We start from the raw sequence: 13406 nt of genomic DNA on the forward strand, positions 1-13406 counted from the left end.
CTCAAAATACATAGAGGTCGGACTTACGGCCACACCTCAATATTAGAGCTCTTCAAAAATTGTAATCAATCCTAAATTGCGCTAACTTCTTCAATAAGCCTTAAGAAATGTCTGTATATATATTTATTTCTTTCCAAAATCTTTTTAGCTATTTAGTAAACCTTAGATAAAACAGCGTTTGAGCTTCAATCATTAGATATACTATATATGATATTTTTTTAATTCATAAAATCTTTATTTCAAGCGATAACATACTTTAAAACCAATATTGCTTTATAAATTAATAGTGAAAACAATTTGTCAAAACTTTAACTATAAATTGAGACCAGAGACCAGTTTTCACGAGATCAGTTAACAAGTAATAGCCATACCAGGGGCTACTAACTTGCTAACTTGTCTCGTGCAAAAGGTTTAAAGTTTTTACAAGTTGTTTTTATTATTATAATAAAAAGCATTATTGGTTTTAAAGCATGTTATCGTTTGTAATAAAGATTTCATGAATTAACGAAATTTCATATATAGAATATTTAATAATTGAAATTCAAAAATATGTTTTATTTAGGGTTTTTTGAATAGCTAAATAGATTTTGAAAAAGAAAAAGATAAATTCGTATTGACCTGTCATAATGTATATTAATTAAAGTTTAAATTTTTGTGACTTTCAAACAATCTTTAAAGCGCTAGAATGCTCGTTGCTAGGATGGGATATTTCCAGGGCGTTGCCACCGTTGGTGATTTATCACCAAATTTGGGGATTCTTTTTCGTTTGGTGTTTTTTGGTTGTTTTGCCTAAAATTTGGTGATTTTATCATAAGACTTGGTGATTTTACCATGTTTGCGTTCCATCTTTTGAATAAAGTGGGGTGTCTCGTCTATTGTTTCTACTAAAAGAATAAATTTGCATGAACAGCTTGGTGCGAATTCTGCAAGTGAGGCTGTTGAAGAAGTGACAATGGCAGCTTATTCTGTCCAAGAAAAATCTGTAAAATCGAGTGTTCAGACCTTTGTGACGCAGATTGCTTCTGTTGTAAAGAATTCTAGTACAAACATTATATCTCCATCATTTTGTCTTAAGAGGACAGTCAAGAAACCCAGGTTGTGATGTAGTTAAATCACATACTCAATAAAATTTTGGACAAGAATGATTTCAACATTAATAGTATTAATGATACTAACTCTTTAGAAGAATCAGATGGATCGTTTGAGACTTCTCCAGGGAAGAAACTGCCACTGACTTGCAAAGCAAAGAAACATGGATGAGGACACCAGTTGCAGTGAAATTTAAGAAGTAAATAAAATAGTCAGAAAAAAAAGAGAAAGACAAACCTGCTGTTCAGCCTATGGCCTCAGCAAGGACAAATATAACCACAATAATAAAAAAAAAATGTAATTTGAAAAGCACGTGAATACGAGATAGTTGGTGTATTGAAAGTGACCAAGATCTCAATCCTCATTGATAAATCGACAGACAGAACAACAACGAAATTTCTTGCAATAATTGTTGCCTATTATTCTCTGGAAGAGCAGAAACCACTCGAGCAGTTTTTTCAATGTCAGTTGTTTCTGATGCAACCAATCCTGATATATTGCACCTAAGCCCTTTTGACAACCGAGATGCACATAGTTGTATATTGACTAAGTTCAATATTTCCCTCAACATTCTCCGAAAGTTTTGAGTACATATCCTTCACTATTCCTGAGATATTACAGACGTGCTGTTTTTAAAATCGGGATACATATTGTGTATTTTGATTTAGAAAAAAAGATCCCCCTTAGAATTCCATGAAAGTTTCACCTTAGAACCCGTAGCCGTTCCTGACATGAGTATGGATAAGCCTAAGCGTGCCCTTTTGAACATGTCCAGAAAGTTTCAACTTAAGACCCTCAGCAGTTTCTGAACATTCCCCGAAAGTAGTCAAAACTAGATGTAGTATCAGTCACAGTCACAAGTTCCCGCAGTCAGAAGTAGTCACAGGAGCAGTCGCATTCGTAACCACAATAGTAGTGGTGTCCTGAGAGTTTCAAATTAATACCCCTAGCCGTTCCTAAATACTGCAGATTCTTAGCCTGGATACACCTAGTGTCGTTTGATATAGGCCAATATCTCCCTTAGTATCTCCTGAGGTTTCACCTTAACACCCTTAGCTTTTTTGGACACACCCACAATCAAACATTCCCCTTTTCATTGTGATAAATCTTGTAGATTAACAATGAGCAAATTGCAAAATTTACAACCCTTACCTAGAAGGTTTTGGAGGGCTTGGTATTTCTGGATCCATAGCTAGTAGACCTTTTGACTATTTCGAACAAATATATTTTTCAAAATTTCGAGCAGTGTTGGAAAGGGTTACAGAAAATGATATAGAAAAGAATGAAAGAGTTTGTGACAATTTGGAAGTAAAGGAAGATTCATTTTGGGAGGAAGAGTTAGAGACAGTACCAGAAGGATTAAAAAATAATAAGGTCCCAGGTGCTGATAGTGTGGTAAATGAGTTTTTGAAACATTTCCTTTAAAACATCATAAACGGAAATCCTATATACCCTAGCATCCTGTATCAATCCTGCCATCACCAAATACATTTGTTACACCTTCAAATTGTAGTAGTCTATTAACATTGCTATTTTCCATACCTACAGCAAATTTACGTAAGCTAGGGTACCATTTATTCTTATTATTACCAACCTGGACAATACAGTCCCCAAATAAAAACGTCATATTTCTACATGGTGTCTTTTCTGTTTGTTCCACTAACTTAATTTAAAATTCACCCGAGTCACTAGCGTCTCTTTCATTCGGTTCTACAAAGACCAAATAACATACCATTATGAATGATACCTTGCATTTTTTATTTGTCATGAAGTGAGAAACTAAGATTTCATTATTAATAGCTTCCCAACCTAGGGAAGCCTTAGAAGTTTCCTTATTCCTCATTAGTTTTACCCATGATCTCTTTACTCTATCTTCCCTACCTGAATAAATAAACTTTTTATCAACAAGTTTCGTTTTTTTTAGACCTAGGAGATGAGCTTCGTAAATCCCTAACAAGTCTATCTTAAAACATCTGAATTCATCAGTCAAATTTCGATACTATATCTGTTCCGTCTCACAATTTTCGTATAATCTAAATCCTTGATATCGATGTGGCATTAAAATCCAACGGATCTACCATTCTAGCTCAGTGACAAATTCCTTATTTCACCAAAATATGATTCTTCTTGACAATGCGATCGTGAAATTTGATTTAACTTTTTAACTTGAAAGTCAAATTTGGGTATGGGAAATCAAGAGTCTCACCATTGAAGAAGATTGTCAATTATTCATTATCTAGTGCGGGGGGGGGGGGGTGCCTTTACTAAAAAATTTTGATTTACCGAAAAAGAAAAGTTTTTTTAAAAATATAGGGGGACTTTTTTAATTTAATAATAAAGATACAAAAAGTAAGTGTCTCAAAATCGATGGGAAGGTCGCCCCTGTATTTTTAAAAGAAAATAAAATACAAAAATGGACAAATAAACTTTGTATCTGTTTGGTATATATAGTGGTATTTTCTTTTAATTCATGTTTTGAATTGCAGAAATTTTAATGCTTTTGTTTTTCGTCATGATTTTGTTGCTCAACGATTCCTTTTTTGGAGGGATGATAAAAACAATCTAAAAAGGTATAGTAATGGCTCTTATCTTATCGTATCTAAATGAATTTGATTTCGCTAATCATAATTTTTAATATTTAAAATTTTTGGCAAAGTGCTCTCACAAAATACTGAAAATTGGTTGTCAACAGAAATTCAGAAAATAAGATCCTCTTTTCCATTGCTAATTCAAATTGAGAACTCGGGTGCTGAAGTAGAAAAAATCTACAATATTATTTTTAAAATTTTTATAGGGGGAAAACAATTGAAATGATACTGAAAGATCTTCATAAATTAATTTTTGCTTCCCTTGTTTTTCAAAGTTCCCGAGAAAGATAGTCAAAGTAAGAGCTTCAAGAGGACTAGAAAACAAATATTTTCAAAAGATAACTGCCCAGCAAACATTTACAAAACAAGTTTCTAATTGTAAAAACAAAGTGCTTGTGATACTAGAAAAAAGGTTATTTTGATTCGAATCACAAGGCTTTATGCATCTTTGAACCATGGCTAGAAGTAACCAACAGAGGGTCCAGTATTCAAAAGCAAAGATGCACTTCGACTGGCACTGGCAAGAGCTTACGAAAATCGCATAAAAAGGAAGAAACAAATTTGACTAAAACTGACTAGTATCGTATTTGGAATCACATGCATCTTATTTGGAATCACAGCATTGATTGTTTCGCAGTGAATTTACGTTAATAGTCTGTTTCAGCTTCACACTCGTCTTGGCTCTGCTGGTCCTCGACAATGGTCATGCGGTTCTCGTCTAAGCATTCTGAACCAGCAGGAGAGAATTATAGTCCAGATCTTCGGCACTAGCACCTCAATGTTTTACAGCCTGACTTGTACGTACACGTGATGACAGCAATTAGCCGCTCTGGTATATGTTTCGCAACTATCATGACTGGCACAAGTTTTTACGATCTTGAAGATACCAGCCCCAAGTTGCAGGGTCCAGACTGGAAGAACTTCCATTCCACTGAGTTATCTGAAGGAAGACTCGATAGAAGTGGCATCGAGGAGGTCAGAAGGTTCCCATATAACTCAACCCCCTTTTAACTCAACCCATCCAACTCAGCCCTCGTTCAACACATCCCCCGTATAACCTAACCCCCGTTTAACTCAAGCCTGATTTATCTCAGCCATCATTCAACTCAACCACCATGCAATTCAACCCTCATTTAACTAAGCCCTCATGTAACTCAGACCCTTTTAACTGAACCCATTTTACCAAACCCCGTGCCACTCAACTCTCGTTCCATTCAACCCTTGCAATAGCTCAGGTTGGATCGCGTTGAATTGATGGGGGTTGGGTTGCATGTGCGTTGAGTTACATGAGGGCTGAGTTACACGGGGGTGAGTTGAATGGGGTTGACTTAACCGGACTGGAGTTGAGTAGAGATTGAGTTGAATGGGAATTCAGTCGACGTAGATGGCAATGGCGCTTGAACTGGACGAGAATTGAGTTGAACGAGGATTGACTTAAATGGGTTGAGTTGAGCAAGGTTGATTCAAATGGGGGTTAAGTCAGAAACACGCCAGCTGAGGATGTGAGTGTAAGTCTTTCAGGGTTGAAAAAGGGTTTCGACGTTGACGGGTTGCTGAAGAAAAGCCTATGTCGTGGGGAGAAGAGCATTTTAATCCTTTCATCCTTTTAAAAGCTGAATCCGGTTTTAACCAGTTCATTTTTCGAAGCTGTGTCTTGGTTGAAGACTGAAGCAGGCAACCTTGCTGCGTTTTGCCCGTGTGAGCCCAAAAATTTACTTTGCATTTTCGAAATGCTGTCTAAAGTAAGGGAAATCCCCATAACATAGCTCAACTTGCTATGGCATCCTGTGGAGTACCTGAGCTCCATCAATAACGTAGCGGTTAGAAGGTCTGGGGGACACTAGATCAAACCTGGAGCCTCCTTTATAGGTGAAGTCTGTAAAAGATGCCTTATCAGGACTCCTCAAAACTTAAAACACTAGCAGAAAATAATTTTTCTAATGGGCAATGATTTCTAATATGTAAACATAATGCGCACACATCCTTCGCGTAACTTCGAACGCTAAAAAGATAATGGGTTTTTAGATTTTTCTCTCAATTATGAGCTACCTAAGAAGCTTTGGCTAAATGAATTTGAGGTGATAAGGTCTTTCGTGCCTAAATTTTGTGGGATTTTGTAAAATTTTAGCAGAGCATTTTTGGCCGGGCTAAAATGCCCGGCCAAAAATCCCAGCCAAAGGTCGGTGGAGCATGACGGTCCCAAGTCCGTAAAATGAGGGGGGTTGGGCGATGGGCTTGCGACCTATCCCCGTAAAATTCCAAATTGCAAAAGAAACATCGAAGATAGCCTCGGATACCCCAATACACCATTTGACGACAACCTCAGTACGCCCACGGACACGATTTATGACAGCAAAAACTAATACGAAATTTGGATTTTGGAATGTAAGGGCACTAAACCAGCTGACAAAACCTGAACAAGTACTCAGAGAGATGAAGAAGTATAAGCTAGATCTCGCTGCTCTAAGCGAAGTCAGGTGGATTGGATCTGGACATGAACAACTAGGAGAGGGTTAATCACTAATTTACAGCGGAAATGAATCCCGGCACCAGGCTGGAGTTGGGATAATGCTGTCTGACCAGGCCGGTAGAGCACTAGTTGAATGGAAGCCAGTCAGTGAGAGATGCTTACTTGCAAGATTTGTTACCAAGCATCTGAAAATTTCAATCATTGCATGTTATGCTCCTACAAATGATGCAGACGATACTGATAAGGAGTCATTCTACCAAGCTCTTCAGTCAAAAACATCAGAAGTCCCATCACATGACCTTCTTTGTGTGGTTGGGGACTTCAATGCAAAGGTAGGAGTAGAAAGAGACTACTGTCCACAAGTCCTAGGGAGACACGGTCTTGGTGAAATGAATGAAAACGGAGCCCTCCTGGTACATTATGCTCTGAGTAATGATCTTATGGTCGGCACAACTCAGTTTGAACATAAAACCATCCACAAACAGTCATGGATCTCGCCAGACGGCAGGACGAAGAACCAAATAGATCATTTCCTAATCTCAAGGAGATGGCGGACAAGTCTTCTGGACGTACGGGGCTTCAGAGGGGCAGATGCCCAGTCGGACCACATCCTGATGGTAGCAAAATTGAAAGTCAAACTGAAAGCGCCCCAAAACGCAAAGTCGAATTCTACGAAGCTTTCTGGATAAGTTACATGTCCGAGAAACCCGAAGAAAATTTTTTATGGAGTTGAAGAACTCATTCGCTCCGCTTGAAATAGAAAACAGCACAGACAGTCCGGAAACAGCATGGCAAAAAATGAAGACAACTTATAAGTTGCTAGGGATGTGCTCGGGTATAAGAAGAAACCGAAAGAAAGATGGATATTGCAGGAAACTTGGAAACTAATCGACGAGCGCAATGACTTGAGACAGCAAATTTTCTGTGCTAGCAGCGACAGAACTTCAGTCTTCGCAAATGTACTATATAGAATGAAGGACAAAGAAATCAAAAAGTCGGCAAAAGCTGACAAGCGGAGATGTTTAGAAGAGAAGGCTAGACTAGCAGAGGAAGCAGCTATAAAAGGAGACTCCAAAGCAGTTTACAGGCTCACAAATGAAATTCTAGGAAAGCTGCCGAGCAGATCCAGCCAAGTCAAAGATGAGAGCGAAAATGTTCTCACCGAAACTGAGAAAATTGATGAGAGATGGGTATCCCACTTCGAAAAGGTTTCAAATAGACCAAGACCAACTGACCAAGAAGCAATCCCTTCTACGCCATTTCTTAACCTGAAAATTACAAAAATCCCCCAACATCTGTGGAAATACTTGCTGCAGTGAAGAAAATGAAGAATAGAAGATCGCCAGGTGAAGACTGCATAACTTCGGAAATGATCAAGGCATCAATGAGGACATGCCTCTCAGTGTGGATAACACTGATTGCAACAGTCTGGCAGTTTGAAAAGATCCCTGGCGACTGGAACAAAGGGATAATTGCTAAGATATTTAAGAAAGGTGATGCTCTTAACTGCGATAACTGGCGAGGTATAAACCTAATATCAGTACCAAGTAAGGTTGTAGTGCTTGTAATACTCGAACGACTGAAAAAAAGCTCTTGATCCGTATCTGAGAGAAGAGCAACATGGCTTTCAGACAGGTAGATCTTTTTCAGATCTCATATTCACACTCAGGACTCTGATACAAGAAGCAAATTAGTGGTCCAACAAAGTATACATGCTCTTCATTGATTTTGAAAAGGCCTTCGATTTCGTGGACCGTGACACACTCTGGGAAATTCTACAGTATTATGGTGTCCCCAAGAAAATAATAAGTTTGATCATGTCCTTTTATGAAAATACGGAGTGTTGCATAAAGACAGAGAATGGAACAATTAGCTTCTTCAAAATTATGTCAGGAGTGCAACAGGGATGCATTTTATCACACTTTGTATTTGTAGTTTTAATGGACTACGTTCTGAGTGAAGCTGCTGGATTAGTCATAACAGTCGTAAATAAAATCCTCTCAGACCTTGACTTTATAGTTGATATGGTACTTCTGGAAATGCCAACGCAGCGACTCCAGGAGCTGCTTAATAAAGTGAGCATTAAAGCAGAGAAAGGTGGCCTAAACATCAACATAGACAAGACTAAATCAATGGCAACATCAGGCTCGCCAGTCGAGCTCCTGCACAAAAATCGTAGAGTCGAACAAGTCCATGAATTTAAATACCTTGGAAGCTGGGTCGATTACACAGAAAAAGTTCAAAATGAGGTCAAGAGAAGAATTGGCATGGCAAATGCTGCCTTCAACAAACTTAAGCCAGTATGAAAATCAAAGAAGTGCTCGCTTTCACGAAAGCTGCGACTTCTTAATAGCAATGTTTTGTCCATGCCATTGTATGCCGGTGAGTGCTGAAAACTAGATGTTGGGATAGAGAAAAGACTCACAGCTTTCAAAAATATGTGCTTGAGACGCGTGCTGAATATCGGTTGGCGTCAAAGAGTCAGCAACATTGAGGTCCGCAGAAGAACTGGACAGCCACTTATTACTGAAGTGATTAAGAAGAAGAGATGGAGATATCTTGGCCACGTCCCTCGTATGGAGGACTCAATAATCCCGAACCAGGTTCAACAATGGCAGCCGCGTGGGCGTCGATAGAGGGGAAGACCGAGAAACACGCTCAGACGCACGTACGATCGTGATCTACGTAGTGCTCACACATCAATACAACCCCAGTGGGAGGATGTACTTGTCGCAGTGCCAATACGTAACGTTTAACGAGGCTTCTTCGATGCCCTATGCGCCCCAGATGACTCAGGAGGACTAAGTAAGTAAAATTTAGGCATGTCAGTACAATTTGGGTTATTTACCGGGTTTACATATTTGCGTAGTTTTAATACGTTATTCTCCCGATTTTTATGAACATTTTCGTGCAAATAACATTTGTGTTGCAATTTTTTCTAGGTTTCACTCATTTTTTACGTAGACTAGCCTATAAATTTCATGTTTTGTCAGATGTATTTTCTTTCGTAGCAATACAATTTGGTTCTTATGTTCAACGTTTAATAAATGTTAAGTTTCTGTTTTGTGTTACTCCACTTTGTCTTGTTACATGGATGATAAACATCTTCATCGTTAACGGGTTAGAAACCTATTATTAAGACTAATCCATGCTAATGCACTTTTCTAATTTTTAGTTTTGCGTTTGCATATAGACTAAGTTTCATTTAAACACAAATAAATAAATAAATAGTTTTTTGTACATTAACGATTAGTGTATCTGACTGACTATGATCCCTTGTCTATGGCATCACGACCCCCCCCCCCCGAGAATCACTGCCCTCCCTAGGTTAAGAAAAGATAATATAATATATACAAAACTGCCCATTCTGAAAATATTAATTTATTTTTAATTTTAACAAATAGCCAAATAACAAATTGCTTTCGCACAGTAAATTTAGCTCAAAACCTAAAAGAAAGAAGGTGATATTTCAATTCATGCGCAGTGAGATAGGGAGGTTAAACTGGGAGAATTTACTTCTTCTAAAAATTTACATGGTAATACAAAAAAATTGCACTTTCTTCGTATAGCCAAATCCCACTCATTCAATCTTAAAAATATCCAACCTGCATAAAACGAGGTACACTTACCTCTGCCGCAGCTTCCGCTTGTGGTTATGCAGCATGACCCCTCCTGTGCTTTCTAGTCCACCCATGATGTTGTTGATATCGTGGCCACCTGCCACACCTCCTCCCACCACCATTTTAGTGTTTACTTCTTATGCTCCAGTCTGCAAAACAAAAGAATGAGATTGCGGATATACATAACATAGGCAGTTACTCTGTCACAAAGCAATTTTGCATTAAAAAACTAATTTACATTTTTAAAATGTTGTGTTTCATTACTAGTAACACAGGTTACGATTTGGCCATTTTGCATTTTCTAAAGTAAACAGTCACATATCCTAATTGCAGCGATAGTTGCATACTATGGGAGAGTAACCCTCAACTCACAGTAGCCACAATTTTCAAAAAAGGCGCTTTCAAAGAAACTATTTTCTCTTTTTCTTTACCCGACTTTAATAAGCCACTGGAGAGTCGTAGATTGAACAAAGCTTCATATGAAAGCTAATACTTGCAGTTACACACTTTTTGAAAATGATAGCACTTCTTTTGAGTGCCACATGGCATCAAAGAGTAATGCTTTTGAATGCCGTATTCGGGATGGAGACGGTTAGAAAACTGGTTGGTTCAACTGAGAAAGGTATTATTAATGGAAAAATGAACATCTTATTGATAGGAAAATGCTTCCCATAAAAAAAAAACAAAATGAAATTGTGATTTCTGGATGTGTGATGCTATATTTATTAATGTTCCTGAGTTGCGCGTTCATAGTGGCATGCGAAGCAAAAGCTTCGCCAAGCAAAAAAAAGGTGTAATGCATTTGTGAGCAGTTTTAATGAGTATTTTACAGAAAGGAACAGGATATGAGACAGCGCGAGAGCGTTTTAAAGACTAGTGATGTGAAAACAACTGAAATAAAGCTTCTCAGAAACAATCAAAACATAAGAGGCAGAGATTAGGCAAGAAATGTGAGTGACAAGAAGACTTCTAGTGCGGCGGATAGAGGTGTCGATAGGGAGGCCTTGGTATGATGTTCAGTCAAGTGTCGTAATAACGAAGTAGCAAGTGATATAGTTTGAAATAATTGATCGTCACGGGAATCGAGAAGAACAACTGATTTAACCGAAGTGAATTTGCAGCAAAAATTACGGTATTCATCAGGTAGAAGGCAAGATTTTCTGAGACACCCTCAACAGTCCGACTGAGGTCGAGGGTATCATCCGCATATGAGTTCGTTTAACTTCTGGCAAATTAATGACCTGACTTTACTTGACAGAGCTAATCCATAAATACCTTTGAGATCAATAAGCAGTATTCACGCTGAATAGATCCGCTTCGGCGCATATTTTTAGCATTACCAGGCTTTGAGAAATTCCAAGAGTTCTATCATAAAGCATAGACATGTTGGCTTCTAAAAAGAACTAGTTTGGGAAAAAATAAAGTTATTCTTCCGAAAGTAAGGAACGAAGCTGAAATTTAAAATGAGCAAAAAATTATTTGTTTCGCAGATCATGCAAGATATGTTTACAAAACTAGCTCAAATAAACGGACCCCTGATATTTTTCAATATTTTTAGAATCCTAAAAACTAGCACTTTACTGAAAACTCAAAACCGACACTAAAAAGATTCTCTTAGGAGCGAACAATTGCATAAGCAGCAAGCAGAAAATAAAAGACTAATTTTATCAGATTCTCAATAGTCTTTCAACCGTCCATGGCGTCGATAACTTTTGGTATACAACTATACTTCTTCAAAAAACTCAAGCAAACTCAGTTTTCAGTAAAGCACTAGTTTTTAGAATTCTACAAATATCAGGAAGTATCAAGAATCAGTTTACTGAAGCTAGTTTTATAGATATATCTTGCGTAATCTGCTAAGCAATAATTGTTATCGTTTAAGGTACAACTTCGCTCTTTACTTGAGAAAGAATTTTTTAAGTTAATTTCTGGTCGTTTCATTTTTCTTTTTTTAAATATGCACAACCCGACGTTCTAATCTATCTAATCCTTTGTCAAAGCTTCTACAACTTGGCTCAAAGCCATGAAGACTCGAGTGGCTCTTAGAAATTGCATACTCTGGCATTTCGGCCCTCTTTCGGCAAAAACTGATGTATTGTGGCATAAAATGGCAGAAAACACCATATTGCTGCGTAACGATGTCTGTTTTTAGTTAACAAGGCCACTAGATATTGTACTTTTCTTCCAAATCAGTCTTCTCAATTGAACAGTTTTGGAGAGAGCTAATAAAATTAAACTGAATTCCGATGATTTTTGAAATAAAATATCCTTAATAAATTTAAGGGTGGGGCGGGGCGTGGAACAGGACGTGGAGGGAGGGCCAGGGTTCAGCTTCCATGATTTTTGGAATAAAATACATTTAATAAGTTGTTTTTTTTGTTTTTTTTTGGGGGGGGAGGGGGTCAGGCCAAGGAAGGAGAGCCAGGAGTCAAATCCTCTGATTTATCATTGAAATTTTTTTCAGGGGAGAGAGGAGGATCGGGCCATAGAGGACCAGCTGTCAGCTCCCATAAGTTTTGGAATAAAATATTTTTAATAAGTTGTTTTTTTAGGGGGGGGGGGGTCCGGCCATGGATGGCTAGGGGTAAGTTGCCAGAAAATATCGATAATACTGAAACGATAATAATGAAATATCGTTACTAAGTTGTTTTTTTGGGGGAGGGTCAGGCCCTGAAGAGAAGGCCAGGGGTCAGCTCCCTTCAGTTTTGGAATAAAATTTCGTTCATAAGTTTTGGAGTGGGGGTGGGGGCTGGGCTTGTCCGATCTTTGAACTATTTTCAAAACCCTCGCATGAGAACCTTATATGCCCCCAGGGCATAACATACAACACTTGCCCCCGGGCTCTGGAAGGTTGTGTTGACCCTGGAGTTTTATTATCTGACCTTTGGACTTATTTTAACAAAATAGCCCAAACATTCGATCAGATGGATTTGCAATAAAGAGGGCAGGGGGGCTAGTTGCACTTAGGAATGAAATATCGTTACTAAGTTGTTTTTACAACATACAACACTTGCCCTTAGGCTCTGGGAGGTTGTGTTGAACCTGGAGTTTTTTTTTATCTGATGTTTGGACTTATTTTAAAAAAATAGTCCAAAAATTCGATCAGATGGATTTGCAATAAGGAGGGCGGGGGGGCTAGTTGCACTTAGGCCCTTTTGAATCTTAAAAAGGGAAGTAGAACTTTCAATTTTCAATAGAATGAGCCCCTCCCAAGTTTGTATGACCATTCATTCTATAAAAACCTTATATGCCCCCGGCCATAATTTACAACACTTGCCTTCGAGTGTTGGGGGGGTGTGTAAACCCTGGAGTTTATATTATATGATGTTTGGTCTATTTTGCACAAAATAAAATCTCAAAAATTTGATTGGACGCAATTGGGGAAAAGAGTGTTGGGGGGGGGGGGTGGGCTAGTTGCCACCAGATTACTTTTGACTCTCAAAAAGGGAACTAGAACTTTCAATTTCTAGTCATTTGAATCTCCTCTGAAGTTTACCTGTTCCATAGAAATCTTATTTGCCCCAGGGAATAAATTACAACCCTTTCCCGGGCTCTGGGGTGGGGGGTAGGTTGACCTTGGAGTTTTGTTATCTGATCGTTGGACTATTTCAAACAAAATGACTGTCTCAAAATTTTGAT

At 38.2% G+C, this 13406-nt stretch overlaps 1 protein-coding gene across 4 annotated transcripts in view; it reads right to left on the reverse strand.

Annotated features, from left to right (window-relative positions):
- LOC148947046 (uncharacterized) overlaps nt 1–13406 on the reverse strand; it is a 132294-nt gene that overhangs the window by 107376 nt on the left and 11512 nt on the right. For 3 of the 4 annotated variants that reach the window (XM_089096835.1, XM_089096833.1, XM_089096834.1), the window contains exon 2: nt 9777–9916. In XM_089096835.1, coding sequence (XP_088952961.1) covers nt 9777–9889 — 113 coding nt within the window. In that variant the 5' untranslated portion in view covers nt 9890–9916. Of the gene's footprint in view, nt 1–9776; nt 9917–13406 lie in introns of those variants that run through there. The other variant, XM_089096836.1, reaches the window with a different exon arrangement.

Source organism: Artemia sp. Qi Xiang Cuo, chromosome 11, assembly GCF_049724085.1.
Source record: "Artemia sp. Qi Xiang Cuo chromosome 11, ASM4972408v1, whole genome shotgun sequence".
Lineage (NCBI taxonomy): Eukaryota > Metazoa > Arthropoda > Branchiopoda > Anostraca > Artemiidae > Artemia > Artemia sp. Qi Xiang Cuo.